At 40.7% G+C, this 22,777-nt stretch overlaps 2 protein-coding genes across 31 annotated transcripts in view; one reads left to right on the top strand and one right to left on the bottom strand.

Annotated features, from left to right (window-relative positions):
* Window positions 1–922: 922 nt before the first annotated feature.
* LOC310755636 (UPF0450 protein C17orf58 homolog) lies at window positions 923–17,550 on the top strand. Of its 2 annotated transcripts, none has more exons than XM_083598865.1 (6): window positions 923–1,076; window positions 7,890–8,498; window positions 12,541–12,621; window positions 13,545–13,736; window positions 14,495–14,681; window positions 16,804–17,550. In XM_083598865.1, the coding sequence occupies exons 1-6, from the start codon at window positions 1,013–1,015 to the stop codon at window positions 16,958–16,960; spliced, it is 1,290 nt and encodes a 429-aa protein (XP_083454991.1). In that variant the 5' UTR covers window positions 923–1,012; the 3' UTR covers window positions 16,961–17,550. The 2 variants fall into 2 exon arrangements, with proteins under 2 accessions (XP_083454991.1, XP_083454992.1); XM_083598866.1 differs by lacking the exon at window positions 16,804–17,550 and adding an exon at window positions 15,680–16,773 and having other exon boundaries at window positions 924–1,076.
* A 1,519-nt stretch (window positions 17,551–19,069) lies between these two features.
* Window positions 19,070–22,777, bottom strand: part of BPTF (bromodomain PHD finger transcription factor) — a 66,474-nt gene continuing 62,766 nt past the window's right edge. For 20 of the 29 annotated variants that reach the window (XM_083598480.1, XM_083598473.1, XM_083598470.1 and 17 more), the window contains one exon: window positions 19,070–21,426. In XM_083598480.1, the coding sequence (XP_083454606.1) occupies window positions 21,390–21,426 (37 nt within the window). In that variant the 3' untranslated portion in view covers window positions 19,070–21,389. Of the gene's footprint in view, window positions 22,075–22,777 lie in introns of all 29 variants that reach the window. The other 9 variants (XM_083598474.1, XM_083598497.1, XM_083598484.1 and 6 more) reach the window with 1 other exon arrangement.

Here is a 22,777-nt window from a genome sequence, read left to right as displayed (position 1 = left end):
GGAAGTGGGATAACACTTTCCTTTTTTTTTTTTGTATACGCCCCGTGATTCTAGTCCAAAGTGGTAATGGTTCTTTTTCAATATCTTATTTTTCTTCCTCTCCCGGTGAATCACATTTGATCTCTTATCTCCTTTCAATATTTCTTCAGCAGCAGCCATTAATCACCCCCTGTCTGTATTTCCAATTTTCTTTCCAAGTTTGAATATTGGCTCTGATTGTCTTCCTTCTTCTCTGCCAATCATTAATTATTATGGTTAATTGTAATATTCATTCCAGTTTGGCTTCTGTTTACATTTTTTTTAATGCTTTGGCAGTTTTCTTGATTCTTTTAGTCCCTTTTTTTCCTGTCCACCCCTCCCTGAATTATTTCAGGCCCTTGCTGCCATCGGAGGACCAGGGTTAGTTGGAGGAAGATGGCCCTTGACAGGATTGCAGAGCCAGGCTGCTCCCAGGAACTGTGCCCTAAAGGTGGCCAAGAGACTGATATTGATTAATTGGAAAAATAAAAGATACGATACCCGTTAATTGACTGTTTGGCATCACTCGCAACCTCTGAATGGACTGCTACAGGGCACACACTTAGATAAATATGATAATATCCGGAAGGATTTTATACAAATACACTAGGCCATTAACCTTCACATAAGTATTAAGATAACAAAACTGTACCAATTTCTAGAAGAACGTGTGGGAATGTTGCATAGTGCATTTTTGCGATTTTTTTTTTAAAATATGTGTCTTTGTTGTTCTTTCCCCCTCCCCTTTACTTTTCTTTTTCTCTATATTTCTTTTAATGGAAATCACTTCAATAAAATATAAGTAAATAAAACAAACGATGATGATAATAATTAAAAAGCTGGGTCTTGCTCCAGGGAGTGACTGATTCCCGTTTCCCCTAAGGATGCCTCTCATTAGCATGAACAGGGGGAAGGGCCAAAAGAGAGAGAAAGGAAGAGAGAGAGAGAGAGAGACTCTGGCTCTCTTGGAGTTTGGAAAAAGATTTCCTTCACAATGACATCCCCAGGTCTTTGGCTCCTGGGCTTCGCGTTGGGCTTCCCCTTCAGCTCTGGGGCAGGTAAGGTGTTGCCAGCAGCCGAGGAGGCCCCGCGGGGACAGACACGCACTCACGCGCTTCCCTGCCTGCTGCCCAACTTTCGCCTGCACCAGCTGCAGCCCTTCCCACAGACGCGGAGGGAATTCGCCTCACAGAAAAGTCGTGCAGCTTTTCTGAGGAAAGTTGTGGAGAGTTTTTTATTTTAATTATTATTATTATTAGCCAAAGTTGATGAGCTATTCTTACTATTATGATCCACAGTTATTTAGCTTTATTATTATTATTATTGGCCAAAGTTGTTGAGCTATTATTATTACTATTATTATTATCCACAGTTATTGAGCTTTATTATTATTATTACTGGCCAAAGTTGATGAGCTATTATTATTATTATGATCCACAGTTATTTAGCTTTATTATTATTATTATTATTATTAATGGCCAAAGTTGTTGAGCTTTTATTATTCTTATTTCCCCCCAAAATTATTGAGCTTTATTATTGCAGTATTATTATCACCAATGCTTTTTTCTATTAAAAAAAAAGTTTAGGGGTACTCTCATTTTGAGTCAATAAAATACCATTTTGTAGTTCAAATCAGGAAAAATAAATACAGTAAATGGACAAAAGTACAAAGATTCACAAAATATTTAGGGGTATGCGTACCCCTGCGTCCCCTCAGAAAAAAAGGACTGATTATTATTGCCCAAAGTTGTGTTATTTAAATTATTATTATTGCTCAAAGTTGTTGAGCTAATAATAATAATAATATTCTTGTCCAAGGTTGTTGAGATTTATTATTGTTATTCTTATTGGCCAAAGTTGTTGAGCTATTATTATTATTATCATTGCCCAAAGTTGTTGAGCTGCTTTTATTATTCTTATTCTTATTATTGCCCAAAGTTGTTGAGTTTTATTATTACAGTGGTACCTCGGGTTACATACACTTCAAGTTACATATGCTTCAGGTTACAGACCCCGCTAACCCAGAATTAGTACCTCAGGTTAAGTACTTTGCTTCAGGATGAGAACAGAAATCGTGCTCCAGCAGTGCGGCGGCAGCAGGAGGCCCCATTAGCTAAAGTGGTGCTTCAGGTTAAGAACAGTTTCAGGTTAAGAACGGACCTCCGGAACAAATTAAGTACGTAACCAGAGGTACCACTGTATTATTATTATTATTATTATTATTATTATTATTATTATTATTAGCCAAAGTTGTTGAGAATGACGTTTTTGAGATATGTTCATGGAAAATCAGCAAAAATGCCAACACAGGTTGCTGTATGTCCAGATTTTCACGGACATACCACCAATTTCCAGCCAGACACTACTGCCGACTGCAGTATTCTGGCTGCGTCCAGAAGATTCCGGACTTGTGGCAACCCTCAAACCCCCCCCCCCCCCCGAGCCTTGGGAAGGAACCTTTGCCTGAGGGAGAAAAAACCTGTGCACCAGCATCTGGCCTGTTTGGGATGTTAATTTTGTGTGTGTGTGTGCGTGTGCGCGCGCGCGCGTGTGTGTGTTTTTCTGGACTAGCGGCATAGAGACATCTAAATTATGGCAATTGGTGAGGTAGTGAAGCAACACTGTAGGGTTGCCATATTTCAAGAAGTAGAAATCCAGACACAAAGAGTTGTTGAGCTTTTTTTGGACACACATACTTCTCGGTTCTGTTTGCGAAAACCCAGACAATTTGCCAATTTAAAATGAAAATCCTTGGGACCCCGGACATGTTCAGGGGGAAAACAGACATATGGCAACCTAGCGCAACAGTGGCCTACGGGATAAGCCTTCGAGGGACTATGACCATTTGTTCCTCAGGCTGGTGAGATAGTGCAGCGAATCCTTAAGCCTCCAGAGATAGGAGAGGAAGGGGGAAAAGAAGAAGAGATAGATAAGAGAGAGAGAGAGAGAGAGAGAGAGAGAGAAAATTTGCAAAGGAGCTGCTTGACGCCTTCCCTAGCAACACAGCCTTCAACCGAGTGAGACCACTGGTCCATCTAGCCCAGTGTTATCTGCACTGACTGAATAGCTCAGTTGGTTAATAATAAATCATCATCATCATCATCATCATCATTATCATCCTATTATTTGTACACCCACCCATCTGACTGGGTTGTCCCAGTCGCTCTGGGCAGCTTCCAACACACATAAAAACATAATATAGAACGTGGTGCTGATGATGCCAAGGTTGCAGGTTCTATCCCTGTATGGGGCAGCTGCATATTTTTGCTTTTTAAGGGGGTTAGACTAGATGACCGTCAGGGTCCCTTCCAACTCTATGATTCCAGCGTTTTGGGTGAAGGACATTCCCAGCCTTCCTGGAGATGCCAGGGTTTAAATCTAGCGCCTTCTGTGTGCAAAGCACACTCTGGCAATGAGAGAGGGCCCTTTCCCAGGCTGGTTAATTTAAGCTTTTCAGCCTCCCACCATTTGGAATTCTACATCCTGCATTTCCACTGATAAGCAGTGTGACAAAAACAACCCATTAAGGTTTTCGCTTTGAGTGAAAGAGGAGTCAAACAAATCTGAAACCTGCTTCATCCCGGTTAAATTTTTGCCTCCCTTGTGCTTGGCTAAACTTGCAGTCTTATGCATTCTTACTGGGGAGTGAGCCTCACTGAACTCTATACAGTGGTACCTCGGGTTACATATGCTTCAGGTTACATACGCTTCAGGTTACAGACTCCACTAACCCAGAAATAGTACCTCGGGTTAAGAACTTTGCTTCAGGATGAGAACAGAAATTGTGCTCCGGCGGCGCGGCAGCAGCAGGAGGCCCCATTAGCTAAAGTGGTGCTTCAGGTTAAGAACAGTTTCAGATTAAGAACGGACCTCCAGAACGAATTAAGTACTTAACCCGAGGTACCACTGTATAAGCAATGCAGGGAGCAAACAATGCAAAGCAGACGGCTGTGCTCCAAGTCAACCATGTGTATTTTATTTAAAATTAATGTATTAAAATTATTCTCACACACAGATCCCTCCTCCTCCTCCTCCTCCTAATATACATAGCTTAGTGACTATTTTAATATTCTGCAGTTTAAAAATGCTTTTATATAAAATAAAATGTGTGATTCTAGAATGAGGACGACGATACATCGTACACTTCGGGCATTCTTGCACTATGTTCATCAGTTTAGTGCGGGGAGGGGGACTCCAACAGGAAATTTCCCCAAGCCTGGCAGCAGCACTCATAGATCCAGGGCTCCTTCTGGTAGAGAAAAGGATCCTGGAGGTCCAGAAAAGTATAAAGCAGAATGCCTGTCTTACATTCTTTTAGGTCAGAATTAGCTAGAGCAGATCAGGCAGAGTGAGTCATTGCACAAGAGGGGAAGAGCTGTAATTGGAAATATAAAAAGATCAACATTCGCCTTTTTATCCTGCCTTTCCTCAAAGGACCTCCAAGCAGCATGCATTATTGGCTACCTCCCGAAACAACAACACACATATAAAAAAAGTTCTGAAAATGCTTTTTTAAAAAAGCGTTTTTAAAAACACATTGATTTTTCCATAAGGCTCGCCATCGCCATCTAGTGTCACATTGTATATTGCACTTCAAACGTACTTCAAACGTTTTATTTGCAGCTTTATAGCTGAGTCCCTTGTGAGGTTAGGTTAAGTTGAGAGAGAAAGTGACCAGCCCAAGTTCACCCACTGGTCTTTGGAGCTGAGCAGGGATTTGAATCCAGGGCTCCACTTGCCGACACGTTTAAAGCAGTATCATGCTCCTTTAAGCAGCCATGGTTTCTCCCAAAGTATCTTGGCAACGGTGGTTTGCTAAAAGTGCTGAGAATTGTTCAGAGGCCCCTATTCTCACAGAGCTACTGTTCTCATAGTTCTCAGGGAACAGGGATTGATTGTTAAACTACCCTGAGAATGGTAGCTATGTGAGGGGGAACAGGGGTCTCCTAGCAATTCTCAGCACCCACAACAAACTACAGTTCCCAGGATTCTTTGGGAGAAACCACAACTGTTTAGTGATAAAACTGAAGAGTCCTAGGCCCCATCTGCACTAAGGAAAGGTATATGATTCATTAGAACACCCTGGGATGAGACTGCGGTGAAATCTAAACACATTTTTTAAAAAAAAAAAAAAAGCCATGAAAATGCTTTAAAATTTTTTTTGAAAAATACATTGAATTTTGCATTGCTCACCTTCGCCATCTAGTGTCACATTTGCATATTGCGCTTTGCAGCCCATTTAAAACGCTTTATTTGCAGCTGCGTAGCTGAGTCCTGTGCAACCCTGAACTTTCCTTTTCGCACGGCATGCAGTTGGCTCTTGTGCATATGAACACTTAGCTCCTCTACGGTAAATGGGGCACCCGAGAATATACAGGCAGGAAATTTTTAATGTAAGCACCATCTGATAAAAGCACAACCCATTACATGACAACCTACCCTTTGGAATCACATGTGATGGACTAAAAAACAGAAATGGTGGGTCTGTTCAATCAAAGGAGTGCAGGGTGGGGAGAAGTGGGCATGGTTAGATGGAAAAGCCACCATTTGGCCTGCAAGGGATTTTCCTCTCCCTTCATGGCAATGTTCTGCCTTCGCTGGCGGTATCAGGGCAATCTTTACTCTCACCAGCTGTGGTCATGGGAAAGAGCATGTCAATGACGATGTCAACTGGCAAGAGACTTCAGAACTGGAGTTAAATCAGCAGACAGAATCAACAGTGGGAGTTGCGAATATTTGTTTGAGTATCTTATGTGTAATATATATATATATAAATTCTCTATATTGACAATCTAAATGTGGGAAAGAAGGGTTGGAATAATGCAATCACCCACCCACAAACCCACAAACAATCCTGCCGGCGGGGTGGGGGGTGGGAAAGCCCATTCTCCATGGAACCGGCATAAAACCAGGTCTGGGAAGTTGCCCGTTTTGTATCGCCAGCTTGTGGCAGTAACAAAATACAACTGAGAGCTCACCATCGTTGGTTTTTTTTAGCTTCCATTAGTAAAAAGGTCAAACCTCCCTAATAAACTTTCCTCCTATTCAGCTGCTAAGAAATAGGCCGCCTGCTATTATAATTGTGCATATTTTTTTAAAAAACACAGTTGCTTATCTACGTGGGAAGGTTGAGTTAAATTACTTGTATGAAGTATTTGGAATTCAAGGTTGTTAATATGTCCAATCAGAGAGTTAACTTGACTGTGGATAAACCAGTTTCAAAGCTTAAACTGCGCTGTTATTTGCAAGCTGAAAGGGGAATACATAAAAGTTGGTTTTGGAGACTGAGAATCCCAGAACTGAAGGTGAGGTGTTAAGCGTTCCTTCTTGGAAATTGATCCAAGCAATGAATGGGGCTTCTGAATAAATACAGTTAGGATCAGATTGTAATTTGTAACAAACGGCAGATGGGACATTATAGTTCGGTTTTTAGGGTTCTCAGACAACTGCCTTTGCATCTTGGGGATCTAAATCTTAGGCAGAAGAATTATTCATCAATATGCAGAGCTGGTGACAGGGCTTAAGCAGAGCAGACGACATTGTCAACAGAGCTTCCTGTGGATGGGAAAATCAAATAGCCATGTTTGTCAGGGACTTTTAAACAATCGGACCAGGATGCAATGTGAACCCTGCTCCCCGGATGCTCCCTGGACATTCAGCATTCTTTTTTTAGAGAGGAGTTTGTTTATAAATCGTGCTTTTAATTTGTAACGAAAACAGGGGGGGAAATAATTCTAGGTTTCCATGCTTCCGCTTGTCCACAGCTGGGTTTTCTTTTTTTAAAGCACACAACGCAATACATTGTTCTGCAGCGCTGAGGCCTGAACTGGAAAGATGCTCGGCTAGCCTAACAGTTTCACCACAGTAGCAATTTAAAGTTATATGGAGGCTCTGAACAGGCTCCCCCAGTCTTGTGCCCCCAGTTGTCCAACTCCAGGGCCCTTGAGCATTGGTACTGCTGCCTGCGGATGATGGGAGTTGTTGATCTGGAGACCCCAGATTAGAGAAGATTGCTCTAGGGCGGGAGAAAATAGACAAATGCCATTGAGTTTCTTCAGTGGCATTCATGGATAGGGTAGTGTTTTAGGAACTAGAAGCTGGCACAAAATCAAATGTGGCTGCTGAGACCTGAGGACAGCTGCCCTGATGTAGCAGCTGCCACTCAGTCCTGTTCTTCCAATGAGGTCCCTGACCAAAATACGCCACACAAGGAGAAAGAGGAGGAGGAAAAGGCCGGCTAAGAAGTGGCTGGTCTCCTTATGATTTGATTGTATGATTTGCATTTATTATTATTGTTATTATTTATTGAATTTATATACCGCCCTATACCCGGAGGTTTACCAGATCCTTCAGAGGTAGCAGGACCATTTCAGCGGTGTACAGTGGTACCTCTGGTTACGTACTTAATTCGTTCCGGAGGTCCGTTCTTAACCTGAAACTGTTCTTAAGCTGAAGCTCCATTTTAGCTAATGGGGCCTCCCGCTGCTGCCGCGCTGCAATTTCTGTTCTCATCCTGAAGCAAAGTTCTTAACCCGAGGTACTATTTCTGGGTTAGCGGAGTCTGTAACCTGAAGTGTCTGTAACCCGAGGTACCACTGTACAAACGTACTGCATGTAAAATGCTTAAAGGCAAATGCAAAGGAGCAGGGTAATCCCACGAACATCCATGAATCCCCCTTAACATCCCATTAGTCACCAACTTTGACTTCCACTAGGAAACTTAAATAAACACAGTTGTGCTCTTCTCCCATGGTACGTTAAGGCCTTGCCATAGAAGGGAAGAGTGATTGCTGCACCCATGGAACTTGGATAGTTGCTCGAGTTGCATTTTAACCCCTCCCTCCCTCCCTCTCTCTCTCTCTCAAATGCAGGGCCCCTGCCATATGCTGGAAAGTCTATCCAGCCGTTCAGCAAAGACATGTATGGGTCCATTGGCTCCACACCAAGCCAGAGTAAGTCTCCACTAGGAGGCGGCAGCACTGAGGACCAGACACTGCCTCCAGAAGACATGGGGAAAGGGAAAGCCGAACAGACGCACCTGCTGTCCCGGGACAAGAAGAAAAAGGTCAAATATTCAGTAGAGAACCACACAGGTTTAAGGAAGGAGCCCATTCAGGATGCCAAGGGCTTCCCTTCCGAGAGCCGCCAGGAGAGCATTCTCCCTGCCATTAACTTCAGTCAAACAAACCGAATGCACACGGATAGGCTGCAACTGAAAGCAGCCAACAGCATCTCTGCCTACTTCCGGCCCCCTGCCTATTCCCATCGCCAGGGTAGATTGCTGGCAGAAGCTCACCCTTTCAAGAACGCAGGGTCAAGCCCCGGGCAACGTTCTGGAAGTTTGGATCGCCTCCATCGGCCTGGCAAGATCAATCCCTATGACAAGCCCAGCCGTTTGCTCGGAAATGCCACCGATCCCTCCTGGCTCACAAACCGACAGGCGTCAAGCTTGCCGTATCACCACAGTGTCTCAAAGAACGGTAAGGAATCAGGGCTTTGCTGCTCACCTTAAGTCCATTTACAGCTTTAGGCGGCAATCCTAAACCCCTCTCACACTAGCTTGGCAGTGCCACTGATTTTTCTGGTGCCTACTTCCAAATAAGGGACGTGGGTGGCACTGTGGGTTAAACCACAGAGCCTAGGACTTGCCGATCAGAAGGTCGGCAGTTCGAATCCCCGTGACAGGGTGAGCTCCTGTTGCTCGGTCCCTGCTCCTGCCAACCTAGCGGTTCAAAAGCACGTCAAAGTGCGAGTAGATAAATAGGTACTGCTCTGGCGGGAAGGTAAACGGTGTTTCCGTGCACTGCTCTGGTTCGCCAGAAGCGGCTTAGTCATGCTGGCCACATGACCCGGAAGCTGTACGCCGGCTCCCTTGGCCAATAAAGCGAGATGAGCGCCGCAACCCCAGAGTCGGCCACGACTGGACCTAATGGTCAGGGGTCCCTTTACCTTTTTACTTCCAAATAAGCATATGTACGATCAGGTTTTTAAGCTCAGAAGGTTGTGAGCCTTAATCGGACCTCCCATGTAAATCAGCTCATTCATTTTCAGTTTATTCTATTGGATAATAGCGGCTTCGTTTTCCCTAGCATTTAAATACCATGCACAATATATCCCACTGCAAGTAGTACGTATCATGGTAGCATCCGCCACTCCCAGTAGCAAATGCTGTAGTAAATGCTGATCAAATTAATGCTTTAAAATAGCCAGAGTAGTAAGTATACAAGCCGCTCGCTTCCTGCTTTTCATTTCAAAATAGCTGCGTGAACCCAGTACAGATCCGATCGTTCCCCACATACTTATGCATTTGTCAGCTTAAGGCCCATTTATTTTTGCAGGCCTTCGGAGCATAGCAGGAGCTGTCTATTTGTCTAGGACTCAGCTATCCAGCTGCAAATAAAACATTTTAAGTGCGCCTTAAGTGCAATATACAATGTGACACTAGATGGCAATTTCTGTGCACTCTGGTTTCTGTCATGGTGTCCCATTGTGCTAGAAGCAGTTTAGTCATGCTGGCCACATGACCTGGAAAGCTGTCTGGACAAATGCCTTCTCCCTCGGCCTGAAGAGCGAGATGAGTGCCACAACCCCAGAGTCGCCTTTGAGTGGACTTAACCATCCAGGGGTCCTTTACCTTTTACCTTTATACGATTGCACAGGTAAACCATCAGGAAAACAAAACAGAGAATCTATATATGCAGCTGTGCTTGTTTGCTGTTAGCTTTCTGCCAGACAATGCAAGGCTTGAACACATCCAACTAAGCTAATGGCTTCGAAAGGTCTGAGAAAGAATGAAATTGGCAAGGCTGACAATGGAGCAAATGAATGAAAAAACAACTAGTTGTTAAATACATGATGACATGGGATTTGCTTCTTGACAAAGGTGTCTTGGCAGGCAACAAGCTTTACAATTACAACAGACAATTGAAAATTCATCTTGTTTTCTAAAACATATATTACCAGGAGAAATGAACTCTGGCTTGAATCCTGATGTTTTTTGTGTTAATGGAACAGAGCTCGTGGTACATAATACATTTCTACCCTCTACAGCCCCCTGCACTGTTTGTATATCTCTGGTCCCAGGGACCGGGCAACTATTGAAATTGGAGCAAGATGTTCCACAAAGTTCTGTAGGTGGTGGAAATCGCTTCCCTCCTGTGCGAATGGAGGAACAACTTACATTTATGTGAAATTCAATGGATAATTAAGAAGTCGAAAACAAGCTTCATTGGGGAAGGGAGGGAAACCAACCAGAATCATGCTGCAATTGTTTAGTTCATATGCAAATTAAACATATGGATTTGGCAATTAATATGGGCTCAAGGTTTAGGAACAAAGTCTATGCTTGGTTTCAGCCTTTTGATAAGTGTTCTCTTAGGCATTTGAAAGTATTGTAAGGGTACAGTAATATATATATATATATTCCAAATTTTTTATTAGTTTTCACAGTATTATAAACAAACAAACAAACACACAAAACAAAACAAACAAACATAAATCATAGCCTTATTGAAAATTACAGTTATTAACTTTGTTAAGTGACTTCCTCACTTCCCCTTGGTTGAATTTCATTGCATGTCCTTTTAACGTTTTCCAAATCCCAATTTTTATGAAATTTAACTTAAACATTAACATCCTTAGATCTTCACCTTATGGAATTAAACATATTAATTCATCACTTAACATAAATAAAATCCTAAGCCCATTAAGTATCTGCAAGCTGTTTTCAGTTAGTTTAACTTAGCAAATTTAACTAAATAATCATTAAATTTATTCCACTCTTCCTGATACTCCTCCTCCTGGTCGCGGACTCTTCCCTGTTAGGTCGGCTAGCTCCGAAAAATCCATCATCTTCATCTGCCATTCTTCTATTGTTGGTAATTCTTGGGTTTTCCACTTTTTAGCTAACAAAATACGAGCAGCAGTTGTGGCATACAAAAATAATTTAACATCTTTCTTGGGCAATTCCAAACCTGTTATTCCAAGAAGAAAGGCCTCTGGTTTCTTTATAAATGTATATTTCAACATTTTTTTCAATTCATTATAAATCTTTTCCCATAAGTCTTTCACCTTGGGACAGGTCCACCACATATAATAAAAGGTTCCTTCCTTTTCTTTACATTTCCAACATATATTGTCACAATTATGATATATCTTTGCTAATTTTACAGGAGTCAAATACCATCTATACATTATTTTCATTATATTTTCCTTTAACAAAGTACATGCGGTGAACTTGACCCCTTTCTTCCACAATCTTTCCCAATCCTCAAACATTATATTATATCCTACATCTCTTGCCCAATCTATCATCACAGATTTAACTTGTTCATCTTTTGTATGCCACTCCAACAATAATTTGTACATTTTAGATAAATTTTTACCTTTAGTATCCAACAACTCCATCTCCAACTTAAATTTTTCAAAAGCAAAACCATTTTTCTTATCCAATTTATACAATTCATTGAATTTATACAATTCATTCAGTGATAAAGGGTACAGTATTATAAGCACTGAATAGCCACGGCCCCTGCTCTGGAAAAGCTGAAGCTGAACAAATTACTGCGGTGATTTCTTAATATGTTTTTTAAGCCGGAAAAGCAGCTGAAAATCTTAGTACAGGTACTACTTCTGGGTTAGCGGAGTCTGTAACCTGAAGTGTTTCTAACCTAAAGCGTTTGTAACCCAAGGTACCATTGTATCACTTTGAAAATGCTCACATACCCCTTAATTTTCTGTGTGTAGTTCGTGTGTAGTCTGTGAAATGACTCAACTGTAGCTATTTAAACACATTCAAAGTTCTGAAGGGATTGTGGAATCATAGAATTGTAGAGCTGTAAGGGACCCCAGATATCATCTAGTCCAACAGATTCTCTTCCTCAGCTTCCCACCCCTCCCTCCATCCCTACAGAATTTCTTACTCACACCCACAGGGGATCTTATCTTTTGCTTCACTGGGGAAAGCCACTGCAGCCTCTCCAGATTCTCCAACTCCCCTCTCCCTGTAAATGAGCCTTCTTTGGCTTCATGGGGAAAGGGGAAGGACGAAGCTTGCAGCTGCCCCTCACTTTTTCATCTTTCTCTCCGGGTAAAGACCAGACATGCTGGGAGCCTCAATTATGCTCCTCTGCTGGCTTCAGCCTGGGTAGAAACCCTGCCTAGAAACCTTTAAAGTTCGCTTTTCAGCTCAAGTTTCTCTGCTGTGTGAGATCTGTTGCATTTGGGTCTTCTGAATGCATCTGCACACATGAGAGTTTTTGTTTGTTCCAATATTTTTTTTTTGAGAGAGAGAAAAAATCCAATTAGTGCATCAGGTCAGCATTCTGATATCACAACAGGAGGTACTGGAAGTTTGGTGGCTGCTAGAACACCCTAGGAAAACGAATGTCTTTAGAGCCATTAACAAACTGGTCTGCTCCACTGCTTAGTTGCTTGGGTAAGACGGGCTTCCATTCCTTCCTGCTACGGAGCTGCTCAGTGTTAACTTTCTGTACATCCATGGGACTCTTGTTCTTGCTCTAGATGCTGACAATACAGAGGTGTGCCTGACAGACTGCAGGAGGGAACATGAAGAGGTGGAGGCATTCTGCAGCAGCGAATTCGGTAAGATCACCCAGCTCCAACTAAATCGGTCATACTTCGGTTACATACAAGTCTTACTTCAGGCTTGGGGCAATTTCAGCAACTGTTTTCTAGCACTCCCAAAAGAGTTTTCTTTCCACCCAAGAGAGGAGTTGTCCCTCTTTCCAGAGTCAGGGCTAGCACAAGCCTCCAACTTACTTGAATGTTAACGTTTTAGTTTTATCATTGCCATTGATAACATTATTGTCAACCCCCAAAGGGCAGAGTAGAAATATAGAAACACATGGAAATACATTTCAAAGTACTCAGTAGTAGTTTTTTTCTCTGTGCATGTTCTTAGAAAGTGCTCCTTGACATGCTTTTACTTTTGACCACCTAAGATACCACGGGAACTCCTGGGTTTCCGTGGAATGCCCCCAGGGGGTCGGGGGCCCCATCTCTTTGCCTTCCCCCAACTATTTTTTTTGTCATTTTTGCATGGAAATATCACAAATATTAAAATCCTTTGCTTGTTAGGGGCTACCCCACAATTTTGCAACGTTAGTGCTGTTTGAATCTTTATCCAGCGTGGGTACTGTAAAATGGCTTCATTTCTTCAGCAGATGGGAAGGTCACATTGAGACAGAAATCTGTTGTAGTTGTGGTTTGCAGAGGCTGCAATTTATCAGGCTGTATTTTTTAATACCCACAGGTTGGCCTCATATTTTACTATGAATAATGTATTCAGTTGTTGAATTAAACTCACCAATTGTAAATTTTTACTATTTTTATTAGTTCTAACTTTGACATTTTAATTAGTTTTTATGCTGTTTTTTATTGTGGTGAGCACTGTGCAGCGAACTTATATTGAAAAATAGTTTATAGAGTGTTACAAGCAGCTTCAAACAATTGAAAAATTAGTACCGGCTAGCTATCAATTACGTGCTCCTCTCTTTTTTAAAAAGTGGTGAATGGGATTGTTCATGATGTCATCATGGTTCATAAAGGAACGAGTTTGGTGACACTCTTGGTGAGCAGCAATGGACTGTACAAGATAAATCGCCTGTACTTCACCCCTGATGGCTTCTTCTTACGAGTTCATATGATGGTTGTGGATACCTTGAACTGCAGTAAACCCTGTCCGGACTTTAAACTTGGTAATGTACCACAGCCTTTTCTCTTCTAACTCAGCCCAAGTTAGCAGGGCCAGGCAAGGAGAGAGAAAAGAATAAAATGCAGAAACAATGTGTTAATTTTTGCTAAAGAAACTTCCCTAGTTCTTTTACAACAGTGTTTTCTGAACTTGGATTTCCAGCTGTTTTCAGACTACAATTCCCATCATCCCTGACCACTGGTCCTGTTAGCTAGGGATGATGGGAGTTGTAGTCCCAAAACAGCTGGAGGGTCAAGTTTGGGAAACCATACCTGCAACCTTCTGCATGCAATGCAGATGTTCTTGCACCGAGCTACTTAACATTCCCGCCACAACATTCAAAAGCCACTCAAGTTGTGTATACAGTATTTTAGATTTTAATTACACCAATAGGTTGTTGTTGTTTTAAAAAAGCGTGAGGTTTCTATTTCCCCAAAGCTTCTTGAGTTAATCAAACTGAGCTTGTTGCATATGGGATTAGGTAATGAACGACAAATGGCCCTTGTAGTTATGGTCCCCTGGCCTCAGCTAATGCCATTTTGGCAAGTTAAACACAAGTGCTATTAATATGGGGTCCCTCAGCTCGGGCTTTAAACAGGAAGATGGAATACTGCTGAAGACTTGGTTGGCGATGCCAACCTCTCAGGCGTTAATTAGCCGCATAATCAAGTTAAGTGTAAAATGCAGAACCTCAAAACGTGCCCTGCACCACGTTCGCTGCCGAACATCCAGAAGGCACCCATGATGCTTGCTGTTTTGCAGGAAGCAGATACATAATGATGGGTCAGATCTACCACAGGAGAAGACAGCTGCCGGCAGTTCTGCAAGAGCATGTCAGAGGGCACCTGAGGCCAGGAGACGGGCTGCTTTGGAGGGGCAACAGCTACATGAAAAGGTTCAACAGAAGGCGGCATCAGAAAGTTCAACAGGCAGCTCACACCAAATGTGGGTGAGGATGTACAGCTCCTCTGGGACTGAAGCAGGTTTGCAGCTGTTAATTAGAAGCAGCCATGGCTTTTCCAGCTTCTCTGGAAAAAGGCTCCAGGTCCTGCCTAAATGGCGGGAGGTTTTTTGTTTCTTTTGCTGTGCATCCTAATGACTAACCAGGTTATTGAGACATGAGCTTTCATTGGCTTCAGTAATCTACCAGCCAACACAAAATCCACAACAAACCTGTTTGCATCTCAAGATTGAGCTGCGATTCTGGAATTTACTACTGTTCATGGTCAAAACATGCTTTGAGTTTCTTACTCCCTTTCCTGTTTATAACGTACTTTCACAGCGGTATTTCTACCTGTCTCTAACCATAGTCCTTCAGTGGATTACATATTTCATCAAAACTGATTATTTTCATCTCCTGGGCAAGTTTCTACAGGTGCAAATCAACATGACAAGAACAGTTCTAAGCTGAAGATTTATGCGAAAATGATGAAACGTGATAACACAGGCACACTTGCTTCTTACCAGGCATCTTCCAGGTTGTGGTCCTGAATAATTTCATTCTCAATTCTTAAAATTAAATCAAGTTTAGGCATCTAACTATTCCAATTAGCTTGCCTGCTATGTACTTTGCTTGATCAAAACTACGGTTTGTTATTACCCAAACTCTGCAATAAACAGCATAGGAAATGCAAGCAGTCTACAAAAACGGCTCGAACGGAAAATCAAATGATGGCTGAAGTTGCCAGCAATATGCATGCTTCCATGAGAAACAAACAGTTTTGGGCATTAATATTGGAGAGTTCACGTTTTAAAATATGATACATTCTTTGGCACGATCAGAAGTGCATGTGATTAAAAATAAACAACGTATAGAATTTTAGCTCCAAGTAAACCTGCTTATGGAATTGGGCTTTCCCAATTCCACATCCCCACTATAGTACTTTGGAGAGTAGGTTTTTAGCACAAGCCATGCCATTATTTACCTTCCTTTTTGCTTGTTAACAGAAGTAATTTATGGTGGGAGTTTCTGCTGACCTGAGAGTACACAAAGCTTATGCAGTCATATTCATCCTCAAGTTCAAATTTAATAGCCACGAACTAAGCAGAACATTGGGTGAATGTTGTAGCTATCAGGCCAGAAGGTAAGTGTCTTCTGTTAATAGATATTTTCCCCCAGGCAATTGTACAAAGAAATTAGGCACATATGAATCATAAGCAAAAATGCAAAGAGTTACCTGCTTTGGGGGCAGTTTCACAACTGATCTCACAAAGGCAACTGCCTTATGTAGAAAACAATGCATTCAAACATTTTGAGGAAACATTGAGAGTTGATAACTGAATGTTTCGAGAAAACTAGGCCTATGTTCTCAACAACAGCAATGTCTCCAAGATGTAGTTACTATTAAGAGAAAGCAATATTGTTATCAGAACGGTCCAATTTAGTAACAGGGCATATGTATGCAATGGGAAAAAATGCAGCTCTTCGGCTCAAGTTTCAGAAGGAAAAAAAAGACTGCTTGATGAGAGATGGAAAGGGAATGGAAGGCTTCATAAGCACTCTCTGCCATTGTAGGGTTTTGGTGTTTTTTAAAAAAGCTCTGACTGGAATTACCTAGGAGAGCTGCAACCTTATACCAGCAAAACAATTCAGAAATGTCTCCTCGTTAGATCTGTCATGATTTCATAACAGGTTAATGCATTTTATTAATGGAAGGAAAGGAGTTGGTTCAGATTGTGTGGGGAAATGGCACACTTACAATCAAGATGTCAGAATTGAATTTTTTCCAAGATATCTTGAATGAAGGCATTTTATTTTGTCAAAAGGAGACTTCCTGGCAGCAGCCCAGACCAGTGGGAGGACAGGGGGCAGCCTGCATACAACTATTCCCTACATTTATTCCATTAGACTATTTTCTATAATTAACTCAAATCTAAATGCCTACGATGCCAGATTCTTCCATTACCAGTGGAAAGGATGAGCTGTTATAGGACCAGTGTAGTTTTAAAACTTGCTTCCTAGAAAAGACAAATACCTATTTTGATTATATCAGTATGAGGTAGCTATTAATGGACCTGTATTAAACTAATTATAAAAATGATGTTCAGAGATCCTCTTAATTGCTTTGTAGAGCTTGCTGCTTTGGAGAGCTTAGTTCTACTTCCATGGCATTTTATTCTTGTGTATGTGAGAGGTCTTTCCTAAAGCCTCATGACTTCATGACAGAGGTGAGATTTGAACTGGGGATTTCCTGTAATGCAAGCACTTGGTACAATCCTATACACTAAAACACTTAGTAAATCCTCTAGGACAGACTTCTGAGTAAACTTGTTTTAAGATGTGTGTATCTTTTCCTAACATTCAAACACTCCGATAAGGATTAGTGCTACATATACTGATGAAAGCAGACTTGGAGGTTAAGAGAGTAACATTAAAATGCATCAATAGCTGGTGAACTCAACCCCTTGCTTTATCTGAAATGTCTGGCTTTTGTGTGTGTTTATTTTCTTCGGAAATGCAACTCAACAGATTCCTTGTTTACAATGTAAACTTGTAAAAGCATCTGAAACTCCAAACATACTTCTCACCAGCAGTTTTGAAAATGCTGTTTTGCATGATGTGGTAAGAACAGGTAAACTCCCCTCATTTCTGCCTCTCGATTCCTGTTATGAGTTGGAAAACGAAAGGAGTGACATCTCTGTCCATATCTGCCTATGTAAATTTCTTTGGAGAGTACTATCCCCCCTTTAACAGTATTAGCTAATTTCCTACGTAGTCAGACTAATATGTCTAACGGTACACGTCATAAAAAACTATGGTGAAATATAGTTGCTTCTCTTCCTTGCTTTTAGCGTACTGTCACAAATACTTGAAAACACTGGCTGCATTTCAGCTTAGGTTTGTTCTCTTTCTGTGAAAAAGACAACTCTGGTTGTACTTGCACTTACCTTTTTCCTCCCAGCGGTATCTAGATTGGATTCTTATCCCCACAGTAACTAGTTCACTTTGGGTGTTTACACAGTATGTTCTTCCAAGATGTAACCACTTCTACCTGCTGCGGGACTGTGCACTGAGAAAAGGAGCTAGCATACTATCCACGACACAGTAGTTATATTTATTATGAGTAAAACCCCACCAAATGTCATTAATAAAACTCTGGAAAATGTTCCTGCGGATTTACATGCCAATTACTAAGAAGAGAATTACTTCAAAGTAAAATAAAATTTAGAAGTGCTGTTGATGTGAAATCAAAAGTAAGTCGTGCTCCACTAAATGTAACAGAACAATGGCTGCCTTTGGATGTAATGCTAAACCGTGATTTAGCACTAAAAGGACAAGCCTAGCCTCCTCCTGGGCTCTCCTGCCATGCAGCTAAGGTTTTAAATTAACCAAGGCTTCATGTGTTGTCCAAACCAGGGATCATGGTTTAACACTAATTATGCTTACCTTCAAAACTAAGAACTGCATACCGTGGGTTACGAAGTGGGCCTGTTTAACCATAAAGGTAAAGGGACCCCTGACCATTAGGTCCAATCATGGCCGACTCTGGGGTTGAGGCACTCATCTCGCTTTATTGGCCAAGGAAGCCGGCGTACAGCATCCAGGTCATGTGGCCAGCATGACTAAGCTGCTTCTGGTGAACCAGAGCAGTGCACGGAAACGCCGTTTACCTTCCCGACAGAGCGGTACCTCTTTATCTACTTGCACTTTGACGTGCTTTTGAACTGCTAGGTTGGCAGGAGCAGGGCCCGCCATAGTTTGTGTTAAATCATGACCCTCAGGTTAACTGTGATCCAGAGTTAACTATAAGCGGAAGCAAAAGCTTCCAAACTTCTGCTCTCAGCCATGTGGAAGGGTATGTGGTAGCCCAGGAGGCTAGGCTTATTCTCAAAGCTCTAAAACATGATTTAGTGTTATGTCTGAATGCAGTCAACCTTTGAGATTGGTAAAATAAAATGGTTGACTATGCAACTTAAAACATGTATTTTTGTTTTAAAAAATGTTTAAGAGACCAGTTGCATATGGTCCTTGCTTACAGTGATCATTCATTAAAATCCACTAAATGTTGTGTTTTGCCACAGTGGTAGAAATGTTCTGCAGCTGTTCAAAGGCAAACCATTCCAACTTGAGACTCCATAAATAGGCCCAACCCGTCACAAAACAAAGCACCTAATGAGAAGCTTTTGAACTCCATTTAGACATGGAACACCAAATCCTTCAATTTGACTGAGGAGCTGCGATTAAAAAGGGACCTCAGCTGGCTCATTTTACATAATACCCATGTTAAAGAGATATGTCTCAGTAAGTGAACATACATTCTGGAGTTTTAATAATGCACTGAGATGTTCGGAAACAAATCAAATATTCTGCACATTGTTTCATTAAAAAAAACTGAGTAAAGTATAATTTTCTTTATTCCTTTTACAGAAGTGGTATTTAAAATGTACACACATTACACTGGCTCATAAATAAAACTTTTTCAAAAAAAACCCCAAAAAACTAAAAATTACCATAGTAGTTACAGCTAAGAATTGTCTTCATATATTACAAAGCAGTAGGAAAAATGATGAGGCTTGGTAAAAAGTGTATGAAAGTAGCATTTTCCTCATTTCATAATTATTTATATGAAAAATTCCCCCAAGAATTACCGCACAATATGGCAATGCCAAGTGCTACATATGTTATTTTAAACAACTGATGTTTCATTAGGAATTCCACCAAATCTGATGTCCAACAACATTCCTTTATTTGTCTAAGATGAAATGCCCTATTATGTACAAAAAAGTTATTCTTCAGTTTGTCACAATTTGTTAAAAACAGTGCTCTATTGCCTACGGGTAAGAAAGTTCATTTCTCAACATGTTTTTTTTTTCAGTGTCAGCCATATGTATGAATAATACAGAAATATTGTGAAGAGACAATATCTGTAAGATTAAGGATGAAAATTCTCCTGTTTTTATAAACATAATGCATACAATATGTAGCATATTTTTTTGTAAAAAGTCCTAAGACAACATAGCCTAAAACACAAATACTCTTTTTTTCCTATCTTCTAAGAAGCATAAATGGATGCTCTTTTCACAATGAACAATTAACTTCCTTTTGATTTCACATTGGTTAAAATGACAGCATCTATATACAAAAGCGAAGGCTTTCGTAGAGAAAATTAACCCCAAAGTATTTGTACACCTGAGCCTGTACTTAGTAAGAAAATTGTGGTTGATCGCAATGTCTAAGAAAGTAACAGAAAAGGTTCTTGCATAGCAGGGTGAAGTTAAACCCAAGGAAAGCTTATCCATAATCAGATAAATTCCAGATCACAGAAGGGCAAAATTGTGAATTAGTGCAAAATCTAGTTAACACAGGTGTAGAGCTACCAAAACCAACTGCTGCTGGTTTATAATATACATATTTAAACTGTCATCAACAGCAAGTGTGATTGGTTGGAAAAGCAATTTTTAAAAAATCTGCAAAGCCTCTCTTTCTGTTGGCTTTCATCTTTTTACACACCTTTCCTAGTAAAGAAGCCACAAAAATGAAACACAGTTTTGAGACCGTTATTTATCCTGACATGATCATTTGCTCCATGTTATCTCACTTTGCAATGGACAATGACAACTCTTACACAACTCCTTCATCATCAAGGCAAAAGTTGTGGCACCACAGCAGAATTTTATTACATTTGATTAAACATAAGGAAAACCACACTGAGGGGTTAGTCCACCTTCCTACTTTTCCCTTCCATACTATCTCAGGATTGTTACAGTTCAGAACAAACCTCCAAAACCTCACGAACAGGTTAGCGAACATTCAAAAGACACCTACATCTGTGGAGAGAACAATGATCTCCATTTATTTTGTTTCATATACATCCATATTTTGAATTTTTAATACAAAAAGGAGAAGGGGAAAAAAAATTAAAATCTGACAAATGTTTACAAACAAGATACCTTCGAATAGATTTTACTCGTATCAGTCCGGTGCAGAGTAAATGACAAATTGTACTGTTATATTCAAGGCAACAAAGTCTGTAGTACATGACCACTTAGCCCAACTTTTATGCAAGCTTAATTGTTTTCTTCTACCATGAACGATAAACTCATTGTTGATTCCCAGTTTGTTTGTGCACATGTGTACATAGCAGCTCCTTTCATAGAAAGAAAAGACATTTAGAGGTCATCTTGTACTTTTAGCTACAGGAACCATGGTAAGATACAGAATGGGTTACATTTAACCAGAGCTGGGGCTTTTAAGAAAGAAAGAAAAAGCTGACAAATGAGGGCAGCAATAAAAAAGCGTCCTTTTGCAACAATAAATAAATACAGTCAAAACTTCTCTGTGTGGACTTTAAACCAGCTTCTTCACTGAAGAACAGATGTGGCATTTCTATGGGGTTAGGACTTGACCCCATTTTACTGTATCTTGTTTTCTCTCGCTTGTTTTCCTCTCTCGTCCTTTAATAAAACGTTTTCCTGTTTCTGTCACAATTTGATCTTGACAAGAAAACGATGCTGCTGAATTTCATTCTTTTGTCCTTTGGACAAAATCAAGCCAAGAATATAATCTGATGCGACTGATAAAAATGCAGTTTACATCAAGACTTGTCAGGACGCCCTGACGTAAAAACCTCTGGCTTTTCCAATTAAAAAATAAAAATAAAAATAAAATTCAGACAACCAGATTCTTGCTCTTTGTGTTAGGGTAACACGTGGAACTTTAAGAAGTTGTAGACTGCAGTTTGTTGTTATGAGACCTGCAGAATGCAGAAAAGGGGAACAATTAAGCACCCTTCATTTAAAGAGATCTCAGTTGTTTCAGGTGGATGCCAAGGGCCTGTCACTCAGCTGGAAATGCAGCCATGCTGCTGTTCCCCTTCATCTTTCATAGGCAAACACCATATACACCATCTACATAACCACTTTCAGTTGTGTATAAAAGCACATGATGTTCAATGGAAATATAAAAATAATAATCCAGAAATGTTACATGATACTCAAAGTGAGGTACATATTATATGTAGCCAATTTACATTGCTTTGGGAGGTGTTTAGAGAAAAGTATATTTATTGGCAGAACATGAATTTAAAATATCACATTTTGGTTAGAATTCATCAAAACCTCTTTTCAGAGTTTTTTTTTATTAAAACTGATTATTACATAGCTTCCACTGCTATTACTGGACTTCATTTTGACACAGTATTCAAAGAACGGATCATTTTATTTTCTGACATAGCTGCTAGCCAACGGCAGCTTCCACATTAAAGCGCAGTTTAAAAGCGAACAGCAAGTATGGATTTGTTTTTGTTTTAAAAAAGTGATTTAATGACATGGTACAATGAAAAAGTAAGCCAAACATCCAGTTCTGATTCCAGTTAGAAAGGTCAGACTAAAGTTATCACAATCTGCAAAAAAAGAACATGGGTGGTGTAAATGAAGCAGCAATGGGAGTCACAGCCAAACAGTAAGTGCTGGTAATAAAATAAAGGATGAGACAAAACTAATGACAATCTGAATGAATGTCAACTCAACTGCTGCTTTCCGCTCATGTTACTATTGCCTTATTTTGGCCTTGCTGGAAAACTACCACGAATGAAATGCAAGAGCACCTACAGATACAGTAAGAATCAGGGAGCAATGGTGCTGCGGCAGAAGTCAACCTTCTCAACCTTTGCACTACTGATCTTTAAAGCAACAGGGGAAGGGCTGGAGCAGACACAGACAACATCACTGAGAATCACCCTCATTCCCCACTAAAAGTGACTCTCATTCTCCTGGAACCAGGAACTCTCCACAAATTTATTCACTAGAGGGAAACCAAGCGTACGATTAAGTCAACGTTGGGCCCTTAGATCTCCTTGGTTTATAACCGAAGAGTTCATCAGCAGGTACTTTGTTCTGCTGTATTTGTAAAATAAAATGAAAAATCTTTAGCACTTTCGACAGGAAGCAAGTCCCACTGATTCCTGAGCACACACCCCGAGACTGATAGAACTTTGGGGGCACAATTTGCCTAGGTAGCCAAAAAGGGTTTTTGCCTGCCACTCCCAATATTCAAAGGCGCTATGCAAATTTTACACCCTCCTCATTATACCGTACACCGTTTCT

This window comes from Podarcis filfolensis, assembly GCF_964270895.1.
Source record: "Podarcis filfolensis genome assembly, chromosome: 2".
NCBI lineage: Eukaryota > Metazoa > Chordata > Lepidosauria > Squamata > Lacertidae > Podarcis > Podarcis filfolensis.
The sequence above is the reverse complement of the archived record's forward strand: the minus strand, read 5'-3'. Positions and strand labels throughout refer to the sequence as shown.

Excerpts from the sequence above, each read along its gene's own strand:
- LOC310755636 (XM_083598865.1), top strand. The coding sequence starts at position 1,013 with ATGACATCCCCAGGTCTTTGGCTCCTGGGCTTCGCGTTGGGCTTCCCC. Across the intron at positions 1,077-7,889 it reads CCCCTTCAGCTCTGGGGCAG|GGCCCCTGCCATATGCTGGA; the intron begins GTAAGGTGTTGC and ends TCTCAAATGCAG. Across the intron at positions 13,737-14,494 it reads CTGTCCGGACTTTAAACTTG|GAAGCAGATACATAATGATG; the intron begins GTAATGTACCAC and ends GCTGTTTTGCAG.